Source organism: Protopterus annectens, chromosome 3.part0 (assembly GCF_019279795.1).
Source record: "Protopterus annectens isolate FY-2018-M chromosome 3.part0, PAN1.0, whole genome shotgun sequence".
NCBI classification, from domain to species: Eukaryota; Metazoa; Chordata; order Ceratodontiformes; family Protopteridae; genus Protopterus; species Protopterus annectens.
In genome coordinates, this window is record NC_056731.1 from 1886674492 (window position 1) to 1886701026 (window position 26535).

At 44.3% G+C, this 26535-nt stretch overlaps 1 protein-coding gene across 1 annotated transcript in view; it reads left to right on the forward strand.

The window, feature by feature from the left end:
• The window catches only part of CASD1 (CAS1 domain containing 1), a 1910820-nt gene that overhangs the window by 480781 nt on the left and 1403504 nt on the right, over positions 1 to 26535 (forward strand). The window contains exon 5 of the mRNA XM_044065969.1: positions 10602 to 10664. Within this exon, the coding sequence (XP_043921904.1) occupies positions 10602 to 10664 (63 nt within the window). The remainder of the gene's footprint in view (positions 1 to 10601; positions 10665 to 26535) is intronic.

Consider the following 26535-nt stretch of genomic DNA (forward strand, 5'->3'; position numbering starts at 1 on the left):
CAGCTGGTAAACTTCCCTACCAAAGGTGAAAACATATTGGACCTGGTAATCACAAACACGGGCGACAGGTTTTCCACACTGGAAGTCAGCCCGTCACTGGTTAGATCAGACCATAAACTAATCCCTCTGGATGTTCATCGTGCATATAGCTGCAGTCATAACAGATGGGTTCTCCTGCCGTCAGGCTGGTCCTCGGTCGGCCGAATTCCAAAGTCTAGGTCCGGCGTCGGTTGTCGTCGCTTTCTTTCCTGACGTCAGTGCGACAGGGGTATATAAGACACAGCCGACGCCATTTTCTTCTGTCTTTTTTGCCGCGCGGTGCTGAAGCAGAAGCAGTTCGCAAGTGCCGGTCGACCAGCTCCTGAAATTACGAAAATTTGGAAACCGAAGTCTTCTTTAAATCTAAGTACCCCGTTGGGGAAACTTTTCTTGCCTCAGATCGATGTCAGACAAAGTTAACAATTGTATTTCTTGTGGGAAGCAAATACCGCATAAGAATTTCCATTCCCTCTGTATACCTTGTTTAGGCCCAGACCACGACGTCTCGGGCTGTCGCTTTTGTGCTACTTTCAATAAACGCACTATTAAGCGTCGGGCGGAGTTCGCCCAGCACTTTTTTGGTAAAGCCTTTGATTATAAAATGTCTTCGGAGACTCCGACTACCGTTAACGCAAGGACAAAGACCGACACGACGCCAAAACCGGCTACACGTGGTCTGGTTCTCAGCGAGGCGCCTACGCAGCCCCTGACTACCGACGACACTTCTCTGGCGGTGTCTTCTGTAACTGAGACCGCAGGTGCCTCGGCCCATACCCTGACTACAGCTACCGAAGCCACTGTGAGTGTTGAGCCTCTTAATGTGGACAGGTCCACTTCCACCCATGGTGTCTTCAGACCCTCATCTTCCTTTTCCATAAAGGCCTTTACTAAGTCCAAATCAGCCATGCATCCCAAGAGGCCTGTTGCACAGGGCCCATCTCCAGGTCCCATGCCTAAAAAGCAGATGCTCAAAATGGCTGAGGATTTAATTACTCTTATCAGGGGTTCCCAACCCCCTCTGGACAAGAGACCCAGAGTGGAGGAAGATTCTCCCTCTTCTGACCAGGGCTCCATTATTTCAGAACATTCTGATGAAGAGGAACACTCGTACTCCCCTTTTGAAGATTCTGATGCAGAGCAGTCTATTCCTTCTGTATCTCCCCCAGAGGATTTTTCTTTCGGGGAAACCTTGCATACCTTGAGGGAACACTTCCATTGGGAAGGCCAAGATTTTTCAGATTCCAATAAAAGACTTAGGGAATTTCTTTTGCTACCTCAGCACAGACCTCTGGCGATACCTCCTGTCTTGGACATACTTGATGATGTTTACTCGGAGGCTTGCCTTAATCCGGATTCCCTGCCTCCTGCCCCAGTCAAGCCTGATAGGTACTACAGAGTTCCTAACTCACACCAATTTCTTTACAAAAGCCGTAATGCTGACCCTGAAACCATTTCTCAAGGCCCCAAGGGAATGAAGGCCTCTACTGTTAAGAATCCATTACCTTCCGAAAGAGAGTCTAGATCCTTAGAAAGGTGGGGGAAAAAGGTATATACCTCGGCCACCCTAGCCATGAGGGCCTTAAATTGTCATTTCCATATGCTTAAATATCAGCAGTTTCTGTTATCACAATTAAGGAATAAAATGTCACAACCTGAACAACCAGATTTGAAGGAGTTGCAGGATATGATGCATAGTGCAGAATAAGTGGGTAAACACACCTTACAATGTGCCTATGATGCTCTAGAGGCCTCAAGTAGAGCTCGTAGACATGCCTGGCTTAGGGAACAAACCTTGCCTGATCATGTTAAAGCTAAACTACTAGATGCTCCTTTACAAAAGGATGTATTATTTGGTACTAATGCTGAGGAGATACTACGGAAAATGGAAGAAAAAGCTAAATCTATGCAAACTGTCAAAGCTTTTCTACAGGTACAACCACCACGTTTTAGCAGAAATTGGCCTTCAAAAAACTGGTCCTTTCCAGCCACGGACAAGCCCCAAAGAGGTAGATACAGGCACACAAGGGGCAGAGGACAATCTCAAGGATCATATAGAGGCAGACAATGGCAATCTCCAGCACTAAGAGGTGGCAAAGATAGCGCACAACAATACAGGAAACAAACCCAATGACTTCCCCCTTTGCATGCCAAGCAAGTCTCAGCTGGCAGCACCCTTGGGAGAAAAGCTGGCATTATTTTCAAAAAATTGGCATATTATCACAACAGACAAATGGATCCTGGACATTATAAACAGAGGCTACAGATTTCATTTTCACACTCTTCCAAAAATGAGAGGCATGCCGAACCTGCCACACAATCAAAGGGCAGAGGCTCAAATACAAATTTCAAAGCTCATGGACATGAAAGCTATTCAAGAGGTACCTACTCACGAACAAGGTCAAGGTTTTTATTCCAGACTATTCCTGGTACCAAGGAAGGGAACCGATTGGAGACCCATTTTGGACTTATCCATCCTAAACACATTTCTACTCATACCAAAATTCAAGATGCTCACCTTACAGCAGCTTCTTCCCATGCTGGGCAAGGAGTCTTGGCTGCTAACATTGGACCTCAAGGAGGCAAACCTGCATGTCCCAATCAGACAAAGCTGCAGAAGATACCTCAGATTTCTTGCAGGTTCAATCCACTATCAATTCTCTGCATTGCCCTTTGGCTTATCTACTGCGCCCAGAGTATTCACGAAATGCCTGGCATCAGTAATTGCCTACTGCAGACTTCAAGGGATACAAATTTACCCTTATTTGGACGATTGCCTGATCCAAGCGGACAGCAAACACATACTTCTGGAACATCTGGCTTATGTAACACGGTTATTGAATTCTCTGGGATACACAGTCAACAGAGAGAAATCCAGGCTAACACCATCTCAGAAAATAATTTTCCTGGGTGCCAACTTGGACACAAACACCCAGATGGCCTATCTTACGCCAGAAAAACAGGGGCAACTAACTCAGTACTTCAAAATACTAGCAAATTGTACCAGGCTAACTGCAAGGAAGATCCTGCAGGCTCTGGGCTTCATGGCATCTTGCATTCTTCTAATCCCATGTGCAAAGTTGCATATGAGGAAACTTCAATGGTACCTAAAAAAAACCTATGGTCTCAACACAGCCACAGTTTGGAAACAATAATACCACTAATCCCATGTTTGCAAAAGGAATTTCTATGGTGGGGCCCAAGCATGCCAAACAAACACAGGTCTACCATTCTGCAAGCCTCAAGCAAATCAAGTCATCACAACAGACGCCTCAGACTACGCCTGGGGGGGCACACATGACAGACAGGTGCATTCAGGGCAAATGGTCCCAAAAGGAAAAGCACCTTCACATCAATCAAAAGGAAATGCTAGCAGTGATAAATGCAATTACAGCTTTCAAGGACCTCCTGCATCCAGGGCAATTATTGATAAGAACAGACAACACCACAGTAATGTGGTACATAAACAAACAAGGAGGAATACATTCATACCCCCTGTGCAGGCTGGCCATGTCACTTTGGAACTTGGCTCTGGAATGGCAAATCGAACTTCAAGCACAGTACCTGCCAGGTTTGGAAAACACGCTGGCAGACAATCTAAGCAGAAATATGACAGACCCAAGACAAATGGAAGTTGCATCCTCAAGTGTTTACAAAGATAATCCAAGCGTGGGGAAGGCCAGACCTAGATCTCTTTGCCTCCCACAGGAGTCCTCAATTGACAAAATTCTGCTCAAGGACATTCCATCCAAAGGCCTGGAGAGTGGACGCCTCTCTTTCAGTTGGGCAGCACGGACAGTTTACGCCTTCCCACCTTTGCCTCTTCTGCCCAAGGTGCTCTTGAAAGCAAGAGCAGACAGACCGAAGATGATACTGATTGCTCCAGACTGGCCAAGACAACACTGGTACCCACTCCTGAGGAGCCTAACACATTCTCCTCCCTGGACCCTACCTCTAATGCCTCTTCTACTGACTCAGCACAGCTACAAAACTCTTCACAGTCAGCTGAAAACACTCAATCTGGCTGCATGGAAAATTCCTTAACACCACAACAGACCCTACTCTCCAAGGAGGTGCAGGATGTCATTTTGGAGGCCAGAAGGCCATCTACTAGAAAGGCTTACTCCAAAAATGGAAACGGTTTTGCTTGGAATGAGAAAAAAGGCCAGGATCCTAGAAAACTGAATTTGCCTCAGATATTACAGTATCTAGCTGAGCTGTTGGACAGTGGACTTTCATTTTCCTCCATCAAAATCCATGCCTCAGCCATTTCTTCAGAATACAACACTGATCCACCCTTATTCTCTCACCCACTCTTAAGACAGTTCCTCAGAGGGGCTAAGAATATAAGACCTCCAAGGAAACAACCAATACCAGCCTGGGATCTTAATTACATTCTAGAAAAATTAACATTGCCTCCCTTTGAACCAGCTGCCTCAACAGATTTGCAATATTTGTCCTGGAAAACAGCTTTCCTTCTGGCCATTACCTCAGCTCGTAGGGTTTCGGAACTACAAGCCCTCATGGCTGTGCAGCCCTTTCTCATCTTCCATCAGGACAGGGTTTCCCACGAACCAACCCGTCATTTATGCCTAAGGTAGTATCCAGGGTAGCTTTAAATCAGGCCATACACTTACCTACCTTTACCCCAATCCTCAAAACAAAGGGGAAAGGCTGCTACATTCCTTAGACATCCATAGACAGCTACGTTACTATTTGGACAGAACAAAGCCTTTCAGGAAATCAGAACAACTCTTTGTGTCCTATGCTGTAGGAGCTCAAGAGAAGCCAATTTCCAAACAGACAATTTCAAAATGGATAGGCCACTGCATACGGTTTTGTTACTCCTTTCATGGTAAATCTATACCTGCAGGCATCAGATCCCACTCCACAAGGGCCACAGCTACCTCTGCAGCCTTCCTCAGAGGAGTCCCTACCAAAGATATTTTGGAGGCAGCCACTTGGAGTTCTGTGCATACCTTCACTAAACACTACCACCTACCTTTATACTCCAAAACTAGAGCAGGCTTTGCCACTGCTGTGTTGCAGGACATTCTGGCTCCTCCCAGTTCCACCTAGTGCCTACCACCCTGTGCGTAGCTTTGGGATTCTACCCATCTGTTATGACTGCAGCTGTATGCACGATGAACATAGTACAGTTTTGTACCTACCATAAATGTAGATGTTCGAGTGCTAATACAGCTGCAGTCCAGGTTTCCCTCCCTCCTTCCCCTCTGGGTACAGACCTAGTGGCTAACTCCTCATCTTACAACTTGATTGGGTTATCCTTCTATGGTGTATTTGCTTGCAACTACTGTTTTTTGATTATATTGCAATGCATGATTATATATTATATATATATATATATATATATATATATATATATATATATATTTTTTTTTTTTTTTTTATATATTGCCTTCCTTCTGGGGGCACCTGACATCTGGGGCAAGAAAGACTGAAGAAAATGGCGTCAGCTGTGTCTTACATACCCCTGTCGCACTGACGTCAGGAAAGAAAGCAACGACAACCGACGCCGGACCTAGACTTTGGAATTTGGCCGACCGAGACCTGCCTGACGGCAGGAGAACCCATCTGTTATGACTGCAGCTGTATTAGCACTCGAACATCTACATTTATGGTAGGTACAAAACTGTACTATGTCCACACCCCACCACCACCCCCAACTAAGGAAACCACAGTAAAAAACTTTTCTAAAGCAAACTTCACCTTACTTAAGACAGAGGTGGTAAGTTTCACAGCCCCCACACTAAAGGATAATACTGCCCAATTTATTTATTTTATTTATTTATTTATTTACATTTGTTGACTGGGAGTATCCAACTGGACGTAGGTCCATTTTCAGCGAAGGCCCGGGGAGAAAAGCTCCGCAGTTAAAATATACAGACAGTAGTTACATTGGATTCACATAGCAATTAACAATTTGATTAACATAGCAATTAACAATTACAAACATAGTTACAGATGAAGAACATAGTACATCAGTAGACAACTAGAATCTTTATCTGCGAAGTACATAACAGACATTAACGCTGCCCAAGATTCAGAAATCTTTACAAATGCACTCTATGAGCACCTACAAGGATGCATGGATCGTGCCATCCCTAGCAAAACCAAGACTCACTCCTCTAAGAGAAGGAAACCAGTCTGGTGGACCCCTATCATAAACCGGCTATACAATAGAAGGAGGAAACTAGTTTAAAAAAAGCAAATCCCAAGAAGGAAAGAAATCCCTGATCAGTATCAGTAAGAAACTAAGGTCCCTCATAAAATCATCCAAGGCTAACTTCGAAAGAAAAATAGCCAAGGATTCAAAAGATAACCACAAAGCCTTCTTTAGCTATGTTAAGAATCTAAGTGGCAACTCACAGATATGCACTGAACTAGTCCAAAATAGTACAAAATATACTGAACTTACTGATATTGCCGACATCCTAGCGGATAGATTCAGTGCAAACTTAACCCCCCCCTCACCCCCAAAAGGGCCACAACAATACTGGAAAAGTGTAGTGTCCCGGAAAAAACAGACACACAGGTGAAAATAGCCCTTTCAGAAGCCAAAAACACAGCTTCAATAGGGGCCAGATGGTGTCCCAGGCTGTGTCTTGCACGAGCTACAGAACAGACTAATCCCTCATCTAAACACGCTGTTCAACCTCAGCCTCTCCACAGGCTACGTGCCCATAGAATGGCGCACAGCAACGGTTATTCCACTCCACAAAGGAGGGGCCACCACTGACCCTGGTAACTATCGCCCCATAAGCCTGACTAGTCTGGTCTGCAAGACTTTGGAGATCATGGAACTCATTAACAAAGACATTGGGAACCACCTCCAAACATGTGACTCGACCCATTTCGGCTTTGTTAAGGGCAGATCATGCCTACTAAACCTGGTTGACTTCTTCAAGACAGTCACCAAGGACATAGATGAGGGAAAGGTTGTTCACACAGCCTACCTTGACCTCACCATGGCTTTCAACACCATTCCCCACTCAGGTATTACAGAAAAACTCACCAGCCTGAACATAAACCCCTACGCCATGAGATGGGTTGCCAACTGGCTTACAGACAGAACTCACATAGTAAGAATAGCGGGCTCCAGGTCTGACTCTAAACCAGTCACAAGTGGTGTCCCACAAGGCTCGGTCCTGGGACCCATACTGTTCGGCATATACTTTTCTGAAGTACAGGCAAACACAGGAGGGCTATGGCTAACCAAGTTCACCGATGGGAGCCATAATTGACTCTCCGGCTGACAAGGACATCCTCCAAAAGGGCCTTACTGAGACAGACACCTGGTGTCAAAGTCATGGCCTCAAGCTAAATGCCAAAAAATGCATAGTCATCCCATTTGGGAAAAACAAAACACCCACAAATTACCACATAGGTGGCAGCCCCCTTAATACAGAAGAGGTAATAAGAGATCTGGGAACCCAGGTAGATAGTAATCTCTCCTTTGACAATCATATTGCCAAAGTATTTAGGAAATCCTTCTATGTGGCCCATCTAATTACTAAAGGGTTCTCATCTAGAAATAAAGAGGTTATAGTGCCCCTCTACTCGTCACTCATCAGACCCATCATAGAGTACAGTGCCCCATTTGGGATGTACCTCACAAGACACTTCCAACAGCTGGGGAGACCACAAAAGTACCTCACCAAGAGGATTACTGGCCTCAAACATATGTCCTATACAGCCTGACTGAAAAAACTACTCAGTGGCATATCGCTTACTCAGAGGTGATCTCTGCCTGACTTACAAAGCCATGTCCAACTCAGAATTGACGGACATGCTCCACCTAAAGAAATCCAAGTCACTGCGAGCCACACGCTCTAGTGAGCTAAACCTCGCCACAACAATAAATAGAACATGCTGGAGGGATAGATTCCTGTCACAGAGACTCCCCTTGGGGTAAGGTGTTTGCCTTATAAACATAAGGTGCAGGGTTCTAGTCTCACAAGGGATAATTGGCTAGGCTTAAAATGTCTCGCAAGGGCAATTAGCGTAATACTAATCTATGAATCTGTATGATCCACAAGTGAGAATAAAGGCGGAGATAGACAACATGCATGGAACGTTATGGTAAGTATATAATTTCTTTTTCTCTAATGTACAGAGAGGATACCATGACTTGTTATATTTGGGAATCCCCAGGCCTCCTGCTATTCTGCTGAGTAGTTTTAGTCTCTTTATGGAATGGTTATAGCATTTTGAGGTCATATCTTTAAAGGAAGGCCCTTTTTGTAATGTGTCATAGGAACATTGACTAGAGAATGTTGTTGGCCCAAAAATAGTAACCTGCATTCCAATTTCTGTGGGGGCATCAGCAGATGAGTTATTTAGGAGTATGGTTAGAACTAGATACGACACGGGCAGCAAAGAGAATGTGGGAAGAGAGAGTGATAATAAGAATCCGTAAAATTAGACGATGGAAATTGATGTTTATGGATCTGGATGGTAAAATACAAACTGCAAAAATGTTTTTAGTACTGCAGATACTGTTTTTAGGCAGGCGGCCACGGTGGTGCAGCGGTTAGCGTTGCCGCCTCACAGCAAGAGGTTCTCCGGTGCCTTCTGTGCGGAGTCTGCATGTCCTCCCTGTGGTCACGTGGGTTTCCTCTCACATCCCAAAGACATGCAGTAGGTGGATTGGATACTCTAAATTGGCCCTACGTGTGAGTGTGTGTGTGCGTGTGTGTGCCTTCTGTGGAAGGTTGGGTGCCGGGCTGGCAATTCGACACTGTAAAACCCCACTGCTAATCATGAGCGGACAGATGATCCGCTGTGGCGACCCCTAACCGCGAAAAGCCAAAAGAAGAAGAAGAAGATATTGTTTTTAGGCCAGGCGTACTTTGCAGAGACAGAAAGGAAGACAGGCAAACAAATTAGTAAAGAAATGAAAGAAGTTCTGAGGGAAGATAAAAGGCAAAGTATATATTTGGAAAATTTTATATTACCAGTAATCCAACGGGGTTAAGAATACTATCTCTTGATAAATATTATAAGGCCATACAGATTAGATTAGGGTGTATAGTACAAAATAATACCTACTAATCAAAATGGAAAGAGATGGAAAGGCATGGTTCTAAGGCAATGGGGTCTATGTGTGGATCAGAAGAGGCTGCGGTGTGTACAGAGTTACAGGAATAAAATGACAGAATATTCATCATAAAATACAATTCTGAATATAATTAAAAAGCAGCAGATTCAAGAGTGGCTTAGAGAATTAGTACCTGTAGGTGTAGCTATAGGTAAAAAGAGTTAAAAGGAACTGCAGATAGCAGCAATTCAGTGGTGAGAACTATACAAATGAGCCAAAATATAGGAAGTGCTGTTAGGTGGAAAAATAAAGGACTGGGAAGAAGCTAAAGAGGAATTTAGGCTAAAGAAAAAGATAAAGTTTTTGTACATAGTAACACAGTATAAACAAGAATGTGTAAAGTGTGTGAAGAAACGACAAAGAATGGAACTAATACATTTATGATGGGAATCTAAGATAGCGACTCCCTATTGGCCTTTTATCTGAGGTAGTGGATACAGAACATCAGTAGATAATTTTAAAGGAAAAGTTGTAGTAAATGGCTGTGAAAACAAATAACAGATCATCAGAAATGTGCGTGACCCCTTGATGTTTAACTGTGTTGAGAAAGTTTAAAATTTCTGCCTGGAAGTGTCTTCACAATATTTTATACTCTGAGAGGCTCTGTAAAATGTTTCCACAGTTGGAAGACGATTACTGGAAACATAAAACTGATGAGCGCAGGACTTGGGAATGTATTTATGGGGGATTGCAAGGGGGTTATGAAGTCTATAAAAAGGATTACAGGAGCTTGTATAGCAAATATGGGGACCAAAGCTAAAATTGACAATGGACTTGTCATAAGAGAGCCAAGGCACACTAAGGCATTACTTAATCTAATTGTGATTGTTGCTAAAAAAACTATTACAAGAAAAAAAAAAAAAGTCTGGTAATAATAGAGGTTGTAAAAATATTGAGTGAGAGGAGAATCTGTAGAAATTATTTGAGAAAAGGTCCATGACAAAGTGGGAGGTATGAAGTAAATATTGCATGGGACAAGAGGGAAGTGAAAGCTAGAAGAAGATGGAATGTATATTGCAACCACCAGATTCAACGTATATTGCAACCACCAGATTCAACGTATATTGCAACCACCAGATTCAACGTATATTGCAACCACCAGATTCAGCGTATATTGCAACCACCAGATTCAGCTGTAGTATATTTTGTAAAGTTAAACTTTGACAACAGAAAAGAGATGGCCAGCTACTGGTGATGTACTGTAAGTTGTCCCATGTTTATCAAATGTTGTGAGATGTAATACTGTAAGCTCCATATGTTGAGAGATGCAATATTCTTAGCTGTACACAGTGAGTGAAATGTTATGAAATGTTTTAAAGCAAACAGTACAAGTTGAATTGATTGTTGATGAATAAAATATAGTAATACCTAATTTCTACTAATAGCAAAACATATTTACAAAGGCAGCCAACAACTCATTGCACTTATTTTTTTTTCTTAACAGGAGTTTTTGTGGCACCCTGAAGTGAATAACTCTATGAAGCAAAGCCTCAAGTCCTGGACAGAGGTTGGTATGACTGACTACATTAACTTTTTAAGATGTTTTTCTCTACTTTCAGAAGGAAATACCTTTCAAAGTTTGCAGACATCACTATGTAAAGTGATGCATATATGCACAAATCATTATATCTCTACTGGACTAGCCTAAGCTATATGGGTTGTATCCTGCCAAGGATATGACAACTGGCCAACTTCCAAAGCTTTAGGACACCTGTTATGCACCCCAATCACTGAAAGGCTAGGACACCTGTTATGCACCCTAATCACTGAAAGGCTAGGACACCTGTTATGCACCCCAATCACTGAAAGACTGAAGGAGAGCAGTATAAAGTCAGTAGTTAAGATGCCAAACATTAAAAACTCTTGCTGTCAAAATGTGCTCTTCCCTGTGGGCTTCAAGTGATGTAGGGTCAGCTAGCGCTTCTTCAATATGCAGGTAAGTACCCCATTGGGGGGATACCTTTGATTTTTACCATTTTTTGTGAGAAAAAAAGTATAACTTTCTATCAAAATTTAATGCTAGGGACTCTGGCTTTTTTTGTTTTGTTTTTTTGTGGTTGTAAAAAAAATGGTATCTCAAAGTTTATTTTTTAGTTTGAGTTATTGATTGGAGAATATCTTCCAAATTACCATTTTTTGAGTGGAAAAATATTTGCTTTTTGTCAAAATTGCTAGCTAGTGGCTTGGTTCATTTATTTAGTGATTGTCACTCTGAAAACTTATCTCAAAACCTAAGTTTTTAGTCAGGAGGTATGCCTAACTCTCCAATTCTATGCTATCCACTTGTCAGGCACTTTTTCAGTAGAGATATGGATCAGGCTTCTTCCTTCCCTAATCCTAAAGAAGAAAAAAAAATGTTGTACAGATGTCTTTAGTCTTCAAGCTGGCTCTTCTTTGCCTCAGTTACTGATGGAACGACTCTGCTGTTTTCATTTCGGGTATTTTATATTGCTCATCGCTTACTCTCGATCCTGAGATGTTGCTGTTTAGAAAACTACTAAGGACTCTGAGACAGGCATGTCTTCTGCGGATGTTCAGCTGTCCTGTTCGGGGCAAGGGAGACCCATATTATTGGTATTGCAGGAGGGATCGAACAGTGTTCTTGTGTGAAACCTCTCTGAGGAACTTGACTCCCAATGAAGGAACTGTTCATTGGGTCAGTTTTTTTCAAGGGGTCTCTCAAGAAAAGAAAGCATAATGTGAGTCATATTTCTTCTGTAGTAGCATATAGGACAGACATGGAGACTGGCTGGATGTTACTAATGATTTATTTCAAGCCTTTCAGTCTTTGCAGTCTGCGTCTTTCCTGACTTTAAAAAGAAAAATATGCTCCTTTCTCTCAGATTCTGATTTTCAGTCCAAGGGACAGGAATTGGACTTGTACTGTTTCTCAAGGTGTTCAACATTTAGATCACTGTTGTAGTAGCCTAAGCTATTTGGGTCTTACCCCTTTGACCTGACAGCTTTCTTAGCTTAAGGGGGCCTTACACGCTCTCTCAGGAGCCTGAGAGGAGCTACAATGTAAAGACTTTTAGAGCACCAGTTTAGTCAGAGTTTGTTTTTGCTGGAAAAGTGTGTTCTTTTGGCAGGCCCCGTGGAAATGTTGGTTGGCTATTGATCCTTCAAAGCTGGGCAGAAATGTCCCTGCTGGGGTAAACCTTCCGATAAGATTTATTTTCCTGAGGGAAAATGTGTTTTTCTAACTAAAATATGTTTGCCAGGAAACTAAATGATTTTTTATGGACTGTCATTGCATTTCTTAGGGAGTTTGTTTAAATGTCTATGTGAACTTGTTCCCAGGCCTCTGCTGAAAATGCGTATTTATTACCCATTCGGACTTTCCCAGTAAAAAATGTCAATAAATAAAATTCTAGTTTTTGTCAGAATTTTCCTACTAGCTGTGTAGGTTTGTTTTTCTGGGGCAGGATATTGTGCTTGTGGGGGACTGTCAGTGGTTTACTTACCTCAGTACCACTTGTTCTCTATTTTACTTTTATTAACATGTCCAGACTCCAACCTGCCTTCAGGGTCTCATTCTGTGCTTACCTGTGGATCAGCTACTAGCCTCTCTGGTTTCACCTTCTCAGTGTCCACAAAAAAGAAGATATTCATCATGTTACACTGGTGCAGTCATCACTGTTGGGTATCCTGCCGTCAGGCGGTCCCGCAGTCGGCTTGAGTTCCAAAGTCTTGGTCCGGCATCGGTTGCTGTCGCTTCTTCCTTGACGTCAGTGTGCCAGGGGTATATAAGATGCATCTGACGCCATTTTCTTCAGTCTTTCTTGCCGCGCGGTGCCCGAAGCAGAAGCAGTTCACTAGTGCCGGTCGGCCGACTCCTGAGATTTTCAAATCGAATTTCAGACCGAAGTCTTCATAAAGCTAAGTATCCCGTTGGGGAACCTTTTCCTGCCTCAAGTCCGATGTCAGAAAAAGTTAATAATTGCATTTCTTGTGGGAAGCAAATACCTCACAAGGACTTTCATTCTTATTGTATTCCTTGCCTAGGCCCAGACCACGACGTCACAGGTTGTCAGTTTTGTGCTAGGTTTAATAAACGAACTATTAAACGTCGGTTTGATTTCGCCCGACATTATTTTGGTAGGAAATTTAATTATACCATGCCGTCAGAGCAACCGACGGCCGGAATGCATAAAAAACGCAAAGATGAGGACAGGCAGCCGAAATCCAAACCGGATTCCGCGGCCTCTTCTAGGCCAGTCGCCGGCTCTCTGGTTTTCAGTGAGGCGCCTACGCAGCCCCTGACGACTGCTGATTTAGAACCCCAGGCGACATCCGATTCTCAAGCAGAGATTACTAGGCCTTCACAACCTTTACCTTTAGGCCCTTCCGACTCCATACCTGAAGGAGATTCCAGTGCAGTTAAAACGCCTTCAGTTACTGAAGGTGTCGTCAGACCGACTACACTCACTATTAAATCCTATGCAAAACTGAAAACTCCTTTAAAACCAAAGAAGACTGCACAGCAGTCTCCTGTACAAGACCCTGTGCCTAGGAAACAGATGCTTAAGATGGCTGAAGACCTAATTACTCTTATCAGGGGCTCCCATCCCCCTCCTGATAAAAGGCCAAGGCAGGAGGAGGATTATGCTTCCTCTGACCAGGTTTCCATTTCCTCCGACTCTTCTGAGGAACAGGAATATTCCTTTCCCCCTTATGAAGATTCTGATGCTGAAGAGTCTATCCCTTCTGCATCTCCCCCAGAAGACTTCTCTTTTGGGGAAACCTTACATACTATGAGGGAACATTTCTACTGGGAAGGCCAGGATTACTCTGATTCTAAGAAAAGGCTCTGAGAGTTCCTTTTACTACCCCAGCACAGACCACTTGCAATTCCACCTGTGTTAGACATTGTGGAGGATGTTTATTCAGAATCTAGCCTTAACCCAGACTCACTACCTCCTGCACCAGCCAAACCAGACAGATTCTACAGAGTCCCTGACTCACACAAATTCATGTATAAAAGCCCTGTTGCTGACCCAGAAACCATTTTCCAGGGTCCCAAAGGGGTTAAAGCCCCTACTGCTAAAAATCATGTGCCCTCTGAAAGGGATTCTAGAGCACTAGACAGATGGGGAAAGAAAGTATATACCTCAGCTACTGTAGCTATGAGGGCCTTAAATTGTCAGTTTCACATACTGAAATATCAACAACATCTGATGGCTCAATTAAAACAAAAAATGCTCACACATACAGATCAGCCAGATTACAAGGAAATGCAAGATTTGTTGCATGCAGCTGAACAAGTGGGAAAACATACTCTGCAATGTGGATTTGATTCATTGGAAGCTTCTTGTAGAGCAGCAGTGACGGGGTCTGTCATACGTAGGCATACTTGGTTAAAAGAGCAAACATTACCTGATCATGTTAAAGCAAAATTATTGGATGCACCTTTACAGCAGGATGTTTTATTTGGTGTAAAAGCAGAAGTTTTCAAGAAAATGGAGGATAAGGCAAAATCTATGCAGACGGTCAAGGATTTCTTACAGGTTCAACCTCCTCGTTTCATCAGAAATTGGCCAACCAAAAACTGGTCCTTTCCAGCTTCTGCCAGACCACAGAGAGGCAGATACAGACGCCCAAGAGGCAGAGGCCAGCCACAAGGCTCTTACCAGCCTCGACAATGGAGTGCCACAACCCAAAAAGGAGGAGAAGACAGGTCTCAAACTACCAGAAGACAAACACAATGACTTACCCCTCAGATTACCAAACAAAACCCTCTTGGCAGCTCCCTTGGGGGGAAAACTAGCTCTTTTTGCAGACAATTGGCACATCATCACAAAAGACAAATGGGTCCTTAATGTTGTATCTCAAGGATACAGATTCCACTTTCACACTTTACCAAGGATAAAAGGAGTACCAAACCTGCCACCAAATCAATGGGCAGAGGCTCAAAAGGAAATTTCAGCTGTCATGGACATGAGAGCCATTCAACAGGTTCCTACACAGGAGCAAGGACAAGGATTTTACTCAAGACTGTTTCTAGTTCCCCAAAAGAACAAAGCCTGGAGACCCATTCTGGACCTCTCAATTCTAAACACATACCTGGAAGTACCCAAATTCAAAATGCTAACACTACAGCAACTTCTTCCCATGCTGGGCAAGAAAGCTTGGCTAGTAACGTTGGACCTCAAGGAGGCATACCTGCATGTCCCTATCAGACAAAATTGCAGAAGATACCTGCGATTCATTGCAGGTTCAACCCAATACCAATTCTCTGCACTGCCCTTTGGCTTATCTACTGCACCCAGGGTCTTCACAAAATGTCTGGCACCAGTAATTGCATACTGCAGACAAAGAGGGATTCAAATATATCCATACCTGGACGACTGCCTTATTCAAGCAGAAAGCAAGGATATTCTATTAAAGCATCTGGCGTTTGTCAAAAACCTTCTCAGTTGCCTAGGGTACACAGTAAATGAAAAGAAATCAAAACTAGTGCCCTCACAATACATAATATTCCTGGGTGCCAGCTTAAATACAACGGCCCAGATGGCTTACCTCACGCCAGACAAGCAAAGACAACTGACTCAATACTTCAAAATGATGGCAACAAAGACCCAACTCCCTGCAAGAAAAATTCTGCAGGCCTTGGGGTTCATGGCATCTTGCATACTACTAATAACCATTTGCAAAACTGCATATGAGGAAAATTTACAATGGTATCTGAAAAGCATATGGTCTCAACACAGCCACAGCTTGGAAACAATAATTCCACTCATCCTCTGCCTTCAACAAGAGTTTCTGTGGTGGGCTCAGGCATGTCACCTCAACAAGGGTCAGCCTTTCATCTTACCCACAGCCAGGCAAACTATAACAACAGATGCATCGGCTTATGCCTGGGGAGCACACATGGCAGGACAGTGTATTCAGGGCAAATGGCCTACAAACCAAAGGCATCTACATATCAATCAAAAAGAGATGCCCTAACAGCTTTCAAGGACCTCCTACATCCAGGACAACTCTTAATAAAGACGGATAACACCACAGTGATGTGGTACATAAACAAGCAAGGGGGCACACACTCCTACCCCTATGCAGACAAGCAATGACCTTGTGGAGCACAGCACTGACCTACCAAGTTCAACTACAAGCACAATTCCTGCCAGGAAAGAAAAACACACTGGCAGACTATCTAAGCAGAAACATCACAGATCCTCATGAGTGGAAACTAGATCCACAAGTATTCGCAATGATAACTCAAAAATGGGGGAACCCAGACATAGATCTGTTTGCTTCCCCCCAAAACTACCAACTATGGAAGTTTTGCACAAGGACATACCACACACTAGCTTGGAAAGTGGACGCCCTCTCATTCAGTTGGAAAACATTGACAGTGTATGCCTTTCCTCCACTGCCTCTTCTGGCAAAGGTGCTGCTGAAAGCCAGATTAGAGAGGCCACAAATGATACTCATTGCTCCAGACTGGCCACGCCAGCACTGGTATCCAATACTAAGGAACATGGCTCAAGGCCCACGATGGATTTTTCCTACAATTCCTCACCTGCTCACTCAGCAAAACAATCAGATTCTACACAGCCAGCTCAAGACTTTAAATCTGGCTGCATGGCAAATTGCCTAAATAACCAGTCACTATTCCTGTGTAAAGCTGTGATGGACGTCATTCTGGAGGCCAGGAGGCCCAGCACCAGGAAAGTCTATTCAGACAAATGGAAAAGATTCTGAGCCTGGAACCAGGCTAAAGGCCAAAATCCCCTTGTCCCAAATATTCCTCAGATTTTTCAATATTTAACTGAGATGTTGCACAAAGGACTTTCCTTCTCATCTATTAAGATCCACGCCTCAGCTATTTCAGCTCAATACAACACAGAGGGGCTAAGAACGTAAGACCCCCCCCCGGAGAGCACCAACACCAACTTGGGACCACAACTTTGTTCTGGAAAAGCTAACACTTCCGCCTTTTGAACCAGCTTTCACTGCTGATCTACAATTCCTATCATGGAAAACTGCCCTGCTGCTAGCAATAACTTCAGCACAAAGAGTCTCAGAACTACAGGCCCTAATGGCAGTGGAGCCTTTCATCATTTTTCATCAAGACAGAGTCTCTTTATGAACTAACCCTTCCTTTATGCCAAAGGTGGTAAGCAGTGTGGCCTTAAACCAAACCATTCATTTGTCCACCTTCTATCCAAACCCCCAGAACAAAGGGGAAAGGCTCCTACACTCTTTGGACATTCACAGGCAATTACGTTACTACTTGGATAAAACTAAGGCTTTCAGAAAATCTGACCAGCTCTTTGTATCCTATGCTGCAGGATCTCAAGGAAAAGCTATCTCGAAACAGACCATTTCAAAATGGATAGGACATTGTATCCATTTCTGCTACACACACCATAGGAAATCTGTGCCTGGCAACATCAAGCCCCATTCCACCAGGGCTACAGCAACATCAACAGCCTTCCTCAGAGGGGTACCAACCAAGGATATTTTGGAGGCTGCCACTTGGAGTTCAGTGCACACCTTCACCAAGCACGATCACTTACCTCTTTATTCTAAAACCAGAGCTGGCTTTGCCACTGCAGTTCTGCAGTGTATACTAGCCTCTCCAAACCCTGTTTAGTTCCACCACCCATCCTTAGCTTTGGGATTCAACCCAACAGTGATGACTGCAGCAGTGTAACATGATGAACATAGTGCAGTTTTGTACCTACCATAAATGTAGATGTTCGAGTGTTCACACTGCTGCAGTCCAGGTTACCCTCCCTCCATCTCCTCTGAACTAGTTGGAGTTATCTATTCCTTTCTATCCTATACAACCTCTGTGGTGTATTTGCTTGTGACTGAAGGTATTGCTTTATTTTATATGTATATTTCTATATAGCAATTTATATTGCCTACTTATTGGGGGCACCTGACATCTGGGGCAAGAAAAACTGAAGAAAATGGCGTCGGATGCATCTTATATACCCCTGGCGCACTGACGTCAGGGAAGAAGCGACAGTAACCGACGCCGGACCAAGACTTTGGAACTCGGGTCGACTGCGGGACTGCCTGACGGCAGGATAACCCAACAGTGATGACTGCAGCAGTGTGAACACTCGAACATCTACATTTATGGTAGGTACAAAACTGTACTTTGTTAGTGAATCTGTGCCTGTTAGACTGGCTGCTGTTGTGCTGCTGTGGCAGCTCTTGGTTTCTCAACTGCATATCTTTTCCTACTGGTTGCTTTGGTGTTTTTCCTGCAGCCACCAAGGACCAGGGGATTGCCATGTTCTCTGCAGCTGTAGGGATGCCCTTGGTGGACAAGGAAGAGCCACTCTTGTCAGTCTCAGGAGAAAGGGCAGATGTGAAGGTCCTTCACTCAAATTGGAATCCTGAGTCTGGGATGAGTTGCGTACTATGGATCGGCTAGTTTTCAGGGAGTTTTCCAGGAAAGGTGAACACATTGAGAAAATCTTGCTTTCCCCTATTTCTATTTATATGGACAGGGAAGGTTTGTTGGGATTTGCTAAGTAGTTTTTTTTTTTTTGCTTTTTCCTTGCCTACTGCTGCTTCATACAAGAAAGGAAAAAATTCCCCCTTTCTGCCTTGAAATGTAAATCAGAAGAGCAGGCATTGCGGGGTGGGGGGGGGCAGGGGTGATAGTACTTCAAGAATTTCTTTTTAATCTGGACATACTGATTCTAAGGAAAGTATGGTTTCAGATTCACCTCTAGAACATGTTTACTTTTTCTGAGACTTTAAGATGAGAAAGGTTTTCAAGTGGGAGCAGAATGAAATTCCTATTGCAAAGAAGATGTATTACGATCTGTTACAGTTGTATATACCAACATCTGCAGCTGTTCCTTGTGTGTTGGCAGCTGTAGAGAAAGTTTTCTCACTTCTGCTAGTTTGCCTGAAAGTCAGCCTCCTGCTCTCAGGAAGTCAGACAAGGTTGTACAGGATTCCTCAGACTTTTAAATGTTTGATGTGAAGGTGTTCAATCTCGCCATTCATTCTTCACTGATGGGTTCGGAGCCGATCCGCGGCTCCAACATGGCCGTTAGCAAAGCTCAAGGTTTACCAGTAGCTCGAGACCAAGCCCCTTATCCAATGATGCACTGCTGGAATTACCTCAGATCTAGTTTGCCGCAGCACGGATCTCAGGGGTTCCAGTTCGCTCAAGCCTTTTTTGAAACAAAATCGCTATTTGCAAGTCTTTTTATCTCTTATTGTAGCGGCCTCGTGTTAGGCCTAGATTCAGTGTGTGTATGTTTCATGATATTGCTATAGTATTCATAGTGTAGATAGTGTGCTGTTTCACATTTCTTAGAGTTGGCCTTCCTTTCTCAGGCCATTGTTAGAGTGTGTTTTGTATTCAGTTTAGCCTAAGGATAGCTTTAACTTTTTAGGATATATTGTACTATTGGCCTTTTTTTCGGCCATTTGTCAAAAGTTGTTGGGTTGTTAGTAGTGTTATCTTGACTTCTTCTAGTCTGTATATTGCTTAATATGTCTGAGATAAAAGACAAGAACCCAAAGTCTGGATTCAAAAAATGTCCAGACTGCGGGCAGAAGATGTCTCTCACTGATGGGCATGCTCAGTGCGTGTATTGTTTGGGTGCGATGCACTTACAGGAGTCCTGTAGCATTTGCCATTCCTTTTCTTCAAGGGTTCTTTTAGAAAGGAAAAGGAAGCTTGTGGGTCGAGGTTTGCTGAAGCATCCTTTTACTGAAGCTTTGTCTGACCAGGATGGGGCCAGCAAGTCCTCTAAATCATCAAAATCATCTACTGATTCCAAGGCATCTAAAAAGTCTAAAAAAGTGGAGGATTCCGGGACTTCAGCTCCACAGCTATCGGAGCCGAGTATCTCTTCTTTTCGGAGCCGGCCCACTGTCTTGGAGCCGGTCTCAGAGAGACCTGTATCTCCACTCCTCCAATCGGCAACTTTAGTGCACTCCTCTAGATCTTCTGTCAGCCTCTCGGATTTGGATGTGGACGGATTGGTACAGAAGCTCTTACAGGCACCAGGCCTTGCCAAATTGTTGTCGGCTCCGACTCCAGCGTCAGAACCAAAGACCACCATCCCAGATTTGACTTCTCCATCGAGCCGTACTGGATTTTTGGAGCCGGAGGGGGCTGACCTGCTGTTCGTGGAGCCTTTAGAGTAGAGATCTGCCCTGGTGTCATCGGTTCCATCTATTGTGACATCCTCGGTGCTGACTGGGGACTCGAGGCCAACACTCTCCTGTCTGGTCCGGGGAGGATAGTCGTACTGACTTGTCTGTGCCGACTCTTCCTCTCTGGGCCTCAGCTCAGATGAGCTTGGCTCCTACTTCCATCTCGGAGCCCACGGCCTCGGTGCGGGAGGGGATGATGGTTCCCTCTGATCCGTCGACTCCTTCTCATTGGAGCCATGATACCTTTGAAGCCATGAGGAGAGCCTTGTCCCTAAAGGCATCCTCGACACCAGGTCTGGCCTCTTCTTCCCCCAAACTGCCTGTGTCCACTTTTGCCTCCGTCCAGGCCAAGCTTAGAGACCCTTAGCCTCAGGTAGCCCCACAGGGTGCCCCTTGCTCTTCCGAGACCTCCCCAGAGGCTCCCACTGAGGAGGCCCCTAGGAAGAGATTGTGTAAGAGGAGACACTTGGACTCCCCACAGGAGTCTTTGACATCTGATACTGACTTGGATGAGTCAGAAGGGTCCCCCGATCCCCCTCTGAGGATATCTCCTTTGCGGAGATACTCAAGATCCTTAGGCAGCGGGGTGATTGGCAGTCCAAAAGCCCTACTCAGGACGAGTCAGTTCTCCTGAAGGCTTTTGGGTCTCAACCTTCCACCTCTTGTGTGTCTCCGCCCTTCGTTGAGCTCACGCAGCTGGTCTCTCGAAGGGCGTGGGAGTCACCGGAGTCCATGGAGCCTGTCCTTCGGAGGACAAACAAGTTCATTTCTGCACCCGTAGATAAACCTAGAAGGAAATGTCTGAGACCTCCTTGACGATCCATCCTCCTAACAGAGAATCTAGGATCACGGATCGTTATGGGAAATGCATGTTTAGTTCAGCGACTTTTACACTCTGATCCCTGAACTATTTGGCCCACTTCACCAGACTGCAAAGAGATCTCCTTAAAGAGTTGGGAGATGCTTTTCAGGGTACTGTAGCTGCAGGGGCTTCGGACAAAGTTGCCGCCCAGCTCGCTACCCTAAACTCCATCGTGAACTCGTCCATGTGTCTCATATCATTTGCTGCTGATGGGACGAGTAGAGCAGCGGGTACAGGAGTTGCGCTAAGATGACATTCCTGGATGTGCTTTTGTTCCTTAGCAGAGCCCTTTAAGTCTTCATTTGTCAACACCCCGTTTGATGGCTCATCTCTCTTTGGGCCCAAAGTGAAGGAAACCCTTACCAGGTGTGAGCAGGAGGGAAAGACTCTGTCTGTTGTCGGAGTCCATTTCTCCACCCCTACTCGGCCTTACCCCAAAGGCCAACGGGAAGGGAAAATGTGGTTCCGAAAAACCCAAGAGCCTTTCAGGACACACATGGTCAACCCCCTCTAGGGGCAGAGGAGGGGGTAACAATGGAAGACGCCACCCTCTTGGCAGAGGAGGTCTGCAACACCAGGGTGACAGCGCTCCTGAAGGGAGACCCGACTGTCCAGCTCTGGAGGCAGTCAGGGGTCGCTTGTCTTTACATACAGATGCCTGGCAAGATATAACAGACGACAGCTGGGTACAAAGCATTATTTCCACTGGGTATTTCATACCATTCTTCACCCAACCTATGCCCTCAAGAAAAATCCCGGACGTTCCACCCAGTTACAGGTAACAAGCAACTATAGAGGTCTGCAAGTTGCTAGAAAAAAAGTCATCCAGCCAGTTCCAGCAGACCAAATAGGATTCGGAACCTACTCAAGCTTCTTTTTAGTTCCAAAGAAGACAGGGGACTGGAGACCTATTTTGGACCTCAACAGACTCAACCAATTTGTAAAGAAAGAGAAGTTCCGGATGGTCACGCTTCAGTCGATACTTCCCTTTTTAGAGAAAGACAATTGGATGTGCTCGATAGATCTCAAGGATGCGTACTACCACATAAAAATGGCCAGGCCATCCAGAGATCCTTTGCGTTTCCGGCTGGGAGCCAATCATTATCACTTTCGAGCCCTGCCTTTTGGTCTCACTACAGCCCCCAGAGTGTTCACCAAATGCATGGCAGTGGTCACGGCTCATCTGAGGCGTCTAGGATTCCAGGTGTTTCCGTACCTAGACGATTGGCTCCTTACCTCCACCACCAGGCATCAACTTATTCAAGCAAGAGAATACACTCTGACACTCTGCCATCACTTAGGCATTACAATCAACTCAGAAAAATCTGCCTTGTCACCATTGCAGCATATTGTCTTTATAGGGGCAGAGTTAGACACTTCAACCACCACTCTACGACTACCAACCGAGAGAGTTTTTCTCCTTCGCCAGCATGTCAAATCACTAGTGTCAAAGGACAGAGCACCAGCCACAGAAGTCAAGTTTGATGGCTGCAGCGATCTTGGCCATACCTTTAGCAAGGATACAGATGCAGATTCTTCAGTGGCTGCTGTTCACCCAATGGTCATATCAGGAACTTCCAATGAGTCATATGATTTTGATTACAAACTCTTGCAAGAAAGATCTCCAGTGGTGGTTAACATCTCTTCATGTAACCATAGGACGTCCCATTATTCTACCCCCTCCAGTAGTCACTGTGACCATGGACGCTTCCCTGATAGGGTGGGGGAGGCATTATCAAGGAATGACCGCCCAAGGACGGATCAAGAATCACACCTGCATATCAATGTCCTGGAGATGAGAGCAGTACTTCTGGCATTGCAGTATTTTCAGGACTCTCTTCCTCTAGGGACGATTGCAGTTCAGACAGACAACATGTCGGTAGTCTGGTATTTGAACAAGCAAGGCGGGACCAAATCTTATGCCCTTTGCCGAGAAGCACTCAGAGTTTGGCAGTGGGCTGTCTCCTCCCAGCTCTTTCTGTTGGCAATGCCCATCCCGGGGAGATCCAACATGACAGCAGACAAACTGAGCAGGGTAATTCTGTTGCCACACGAGTGGTCCCTCAAACAAGAGATTGCGGACAGGATTTTCCGCAAATGGGGCCAGCCTTGCTGCGATCTTTTTGCCAGTCACGATAACATGAAATGCAGAAGCTACTTTGCCCTGACTAGGACAACCCCCGAGAGACGCACTCGTACACGATTGGCCCCCGGGTCTCCTCTATGCATTCCCTCCAGTCCTTCTTATACCAAGACTTCTACAGAAAGCAGTGTTGCTGGGAAGGTCTGTCATCCTCATAGCCCCACATTGGCCTTGGCAGATTTGGTTCCCATTCATTCATCATCATCTATTGGAGGATCCACGGATTCTGGACCCAGTTTCAGACCTTCTGACACATCCTTCGGGGGACCTCCACCCCTCATTGCAGTCATTGAAGCTCACAACTTGGCTGCTCCAGTTCCCATCATAGCCAGGCTTCATGATCTGTCTGATGAGACAAGACAGATCCTCTTGTCTCATAAGCCGTCCACCAGTAGACTGTATCTTAGTAAGTGGAAGAGATTTTCCATATGAGCTTCTAAGCATAACATTGATCCTTATCAAGCCCCCTTGCCGTCCATTTTAGAATTCTTGACTATGATTTTTAATGAAGGAGCTGTAGCTGCTACAGTTCGGGTCCAGTTGGCTGCTATATCTAACTTTCATCTCTGAGTGGACGGGCTAAACATAATGTCCCACAAGTTGTCCAAGGCCTTTCTCAAAGGGACCTTCCACATGAGGCCTCCAGTGAAAACTCCTTATTCTCCTTGGAATCTAAACTTTATGCTGTCTCACATGATTCTTCCCCCATTTGAACCAGCATCATCTTGTGATCTCAAATTTTTGTTGTGGAAAACCATATTTCTGGTGGCTATTACTTCTGCCCGCACAGTGTCAGAACTTCAGACTTTATCTATCAGCCCTCCTTATTTGATTTTTCTTGCTGATAGAGTATCACTTAGGACAAACCCCTCTTTTTTGCCCAAAGTTTGTTCTGAATCCAATATCAACCAAGTCATTAAGTTGCCACTCGTCTTCCCTAACCAGTCCAAAAAATTAGAGTACGTGCTGCACAAACCTGACGTTCACAGACAGCTCAGATATTATTTGGACAGAACAAAAGATGTTAGAAAATCAGACCAGCTCTTTGTGTCTTTGTCTGAAGCCAGAAAAGATAGACCAGTGGCTAAAACAACACTTTTGAAATGGCTATCTGATTGTATCACTTTTGTTTATCCAGCTGCTAATATGCCCTTACTGCACAAGATTAAAGCTCATTCTACCAGAGCAGTTACTACATCTTCTGCATTTCAAGCCAAATTTGGGTTGGGAGGGTGGCCTAATGGTTAAGGTGTTTGCCTTACAAACACAAGGTGCAAGGTTTGAGTCTCACAAGGGATAATTGGCTAGGCTTAAAATGGCTCGCAAGGGCAGTTAGCTTAGTACTAACCTATGAACCTATATCCCTAGATAACATTTGTGCTGCAGCCACTTGGTCTAAACCTCATACCTTTATCACTCATTACAAAGTTGATAGGGACAGGGCTTCCTTTGGGTCTGTGGTCCTGAAGAATGTACTCCCATGAGCCACCCGAGATTCAGGGTGCTAGGGATGCTACCCATCAGTGAACAATGAACGGCGAGATTGAACAACTTCACATTAAGATGTTATGTACTCCCCATAACGTTCCATGTGAGTTGTTCATCTTGCCTTCATTCTTACGTTCCCTCCTTCCATCCCCCACCTGTCTGATAGTTGACCTAGAGGCTGATCTCATCCTGGTTATTCACTCCTTCTCTCTCTTGGGAAAGTAGTTCTCTCACAGGGATATGGTACATGCAGCAAACAAGATCTGAGGTAATTCCAGCAGTGCATCATAGGATAAGGGGTTTGGGCTCAAGATACTGGTAAACCTTGAGCTTTGCTAACGGCCGTGTCGGAGCCGAGGATCAGCTCTGAACCCATCAGTGAAGAATGAAGGCGAGATGGAACAACTCAAATGGAACGTTATGGTGAGTACATAACTTCTTATTTTCCAACCCTAAAGCTGATCCAGCAATAATCTCTCCTTCCAAAACTGTTCTGCTAAACAGATGACTGCTGTTAACTCTATTCCTTCTGATAATAATGGGAAAACATTTGACAAGTTTGATAAGAAAGTGTATCCTTTTGCTACGTTAACTTTCAGGATTTTAAACTGTCAAACTCAGTTGTTATAGCTTTTACTTTTATGTTCTGAAAACATTTAAAATTTGATAGTTCTTATGAAGCAAAAATATTCCTTTGACTGACTCTTTAACATCAGCTTCTCATGTTAAGCATGTTTTAAAAGTGCTAATGATGCTACAACGTTTTGGTCAGTACTGAGAAAATTGATTTTGTTTTGTTCTCAAAGCCTTTCTGAAGATGATAAAATGGAAATATTAAATTCTCACTTAGTCAAGGAAGGTTTGGCCTTTCTGTGCTCAAGAAGTGTGATGAAAATTAAAATTTAAAGGGCAGCAGGTATTTTCCAACCCTCCTTTTTAATGCAGATTTTAAAAAAATCCTTTCTTTATCAGCACCCTTTTTAAAAAAAAAAAAACAATTTAAGCAACAAGGAACCATCAAACAGGCATTTATAAGGCATGGCAAGGAGGCTCCAAAAAGAAAGGAAATGTCTCTAAAAATCAAGAACAGTTCTCCCAGTCAGTATGACTATTTGCCTGATTAGCCCCCCTGCCCACTCTGACAACCTCTCCATCTGTCTGGTCGGGTTTTAAGGGTAATTCAGCAGGGACGCACTTGGCAATGGGAATCAGTCTCTCCTTTCTGGGGATGCCTCCTTGCGCAGTTAACCATATCGCCTTGTTTCCTTCCATTCTGCTTTAAATGCTTGCACAGGTAGTAACAGACCCAGTGTCTCCCTGTTAGGGGGCAAAGGCTATCATTCAACGATTTTTCTGGTACCAAAGAGGGAAGGATCCTGACAGGATCTGAATTGACTAGACATAGTAAGGTCTTATTAATTCTGGTAGCTACCAAAAAAGCAATTACTAGAAAATGGAAATCAAAGTCTAAACTGTATTTCGAGTATTGAATATTGTATCAGAGATAAAAGACTGGAAGTGGGATCTTTAGAAAAGGTCAGATGTCACCTTAATGTTGATCAGTGTTGCAAAAGCCTTAGCTATGTGAGTTATTTCCTGCCGGCCATGTTCGAAAGCCTCAGGGCTCCTCCCACAGTCCAAATTATCGGGCAGCTTGAGCTGAGCTGACTAAAAGACAAGTTTGGGCCTTTAGAGCATTACAGCAGTTGAAGGCTTTTGAAGATTAATGTTCAGCTGGTGCTG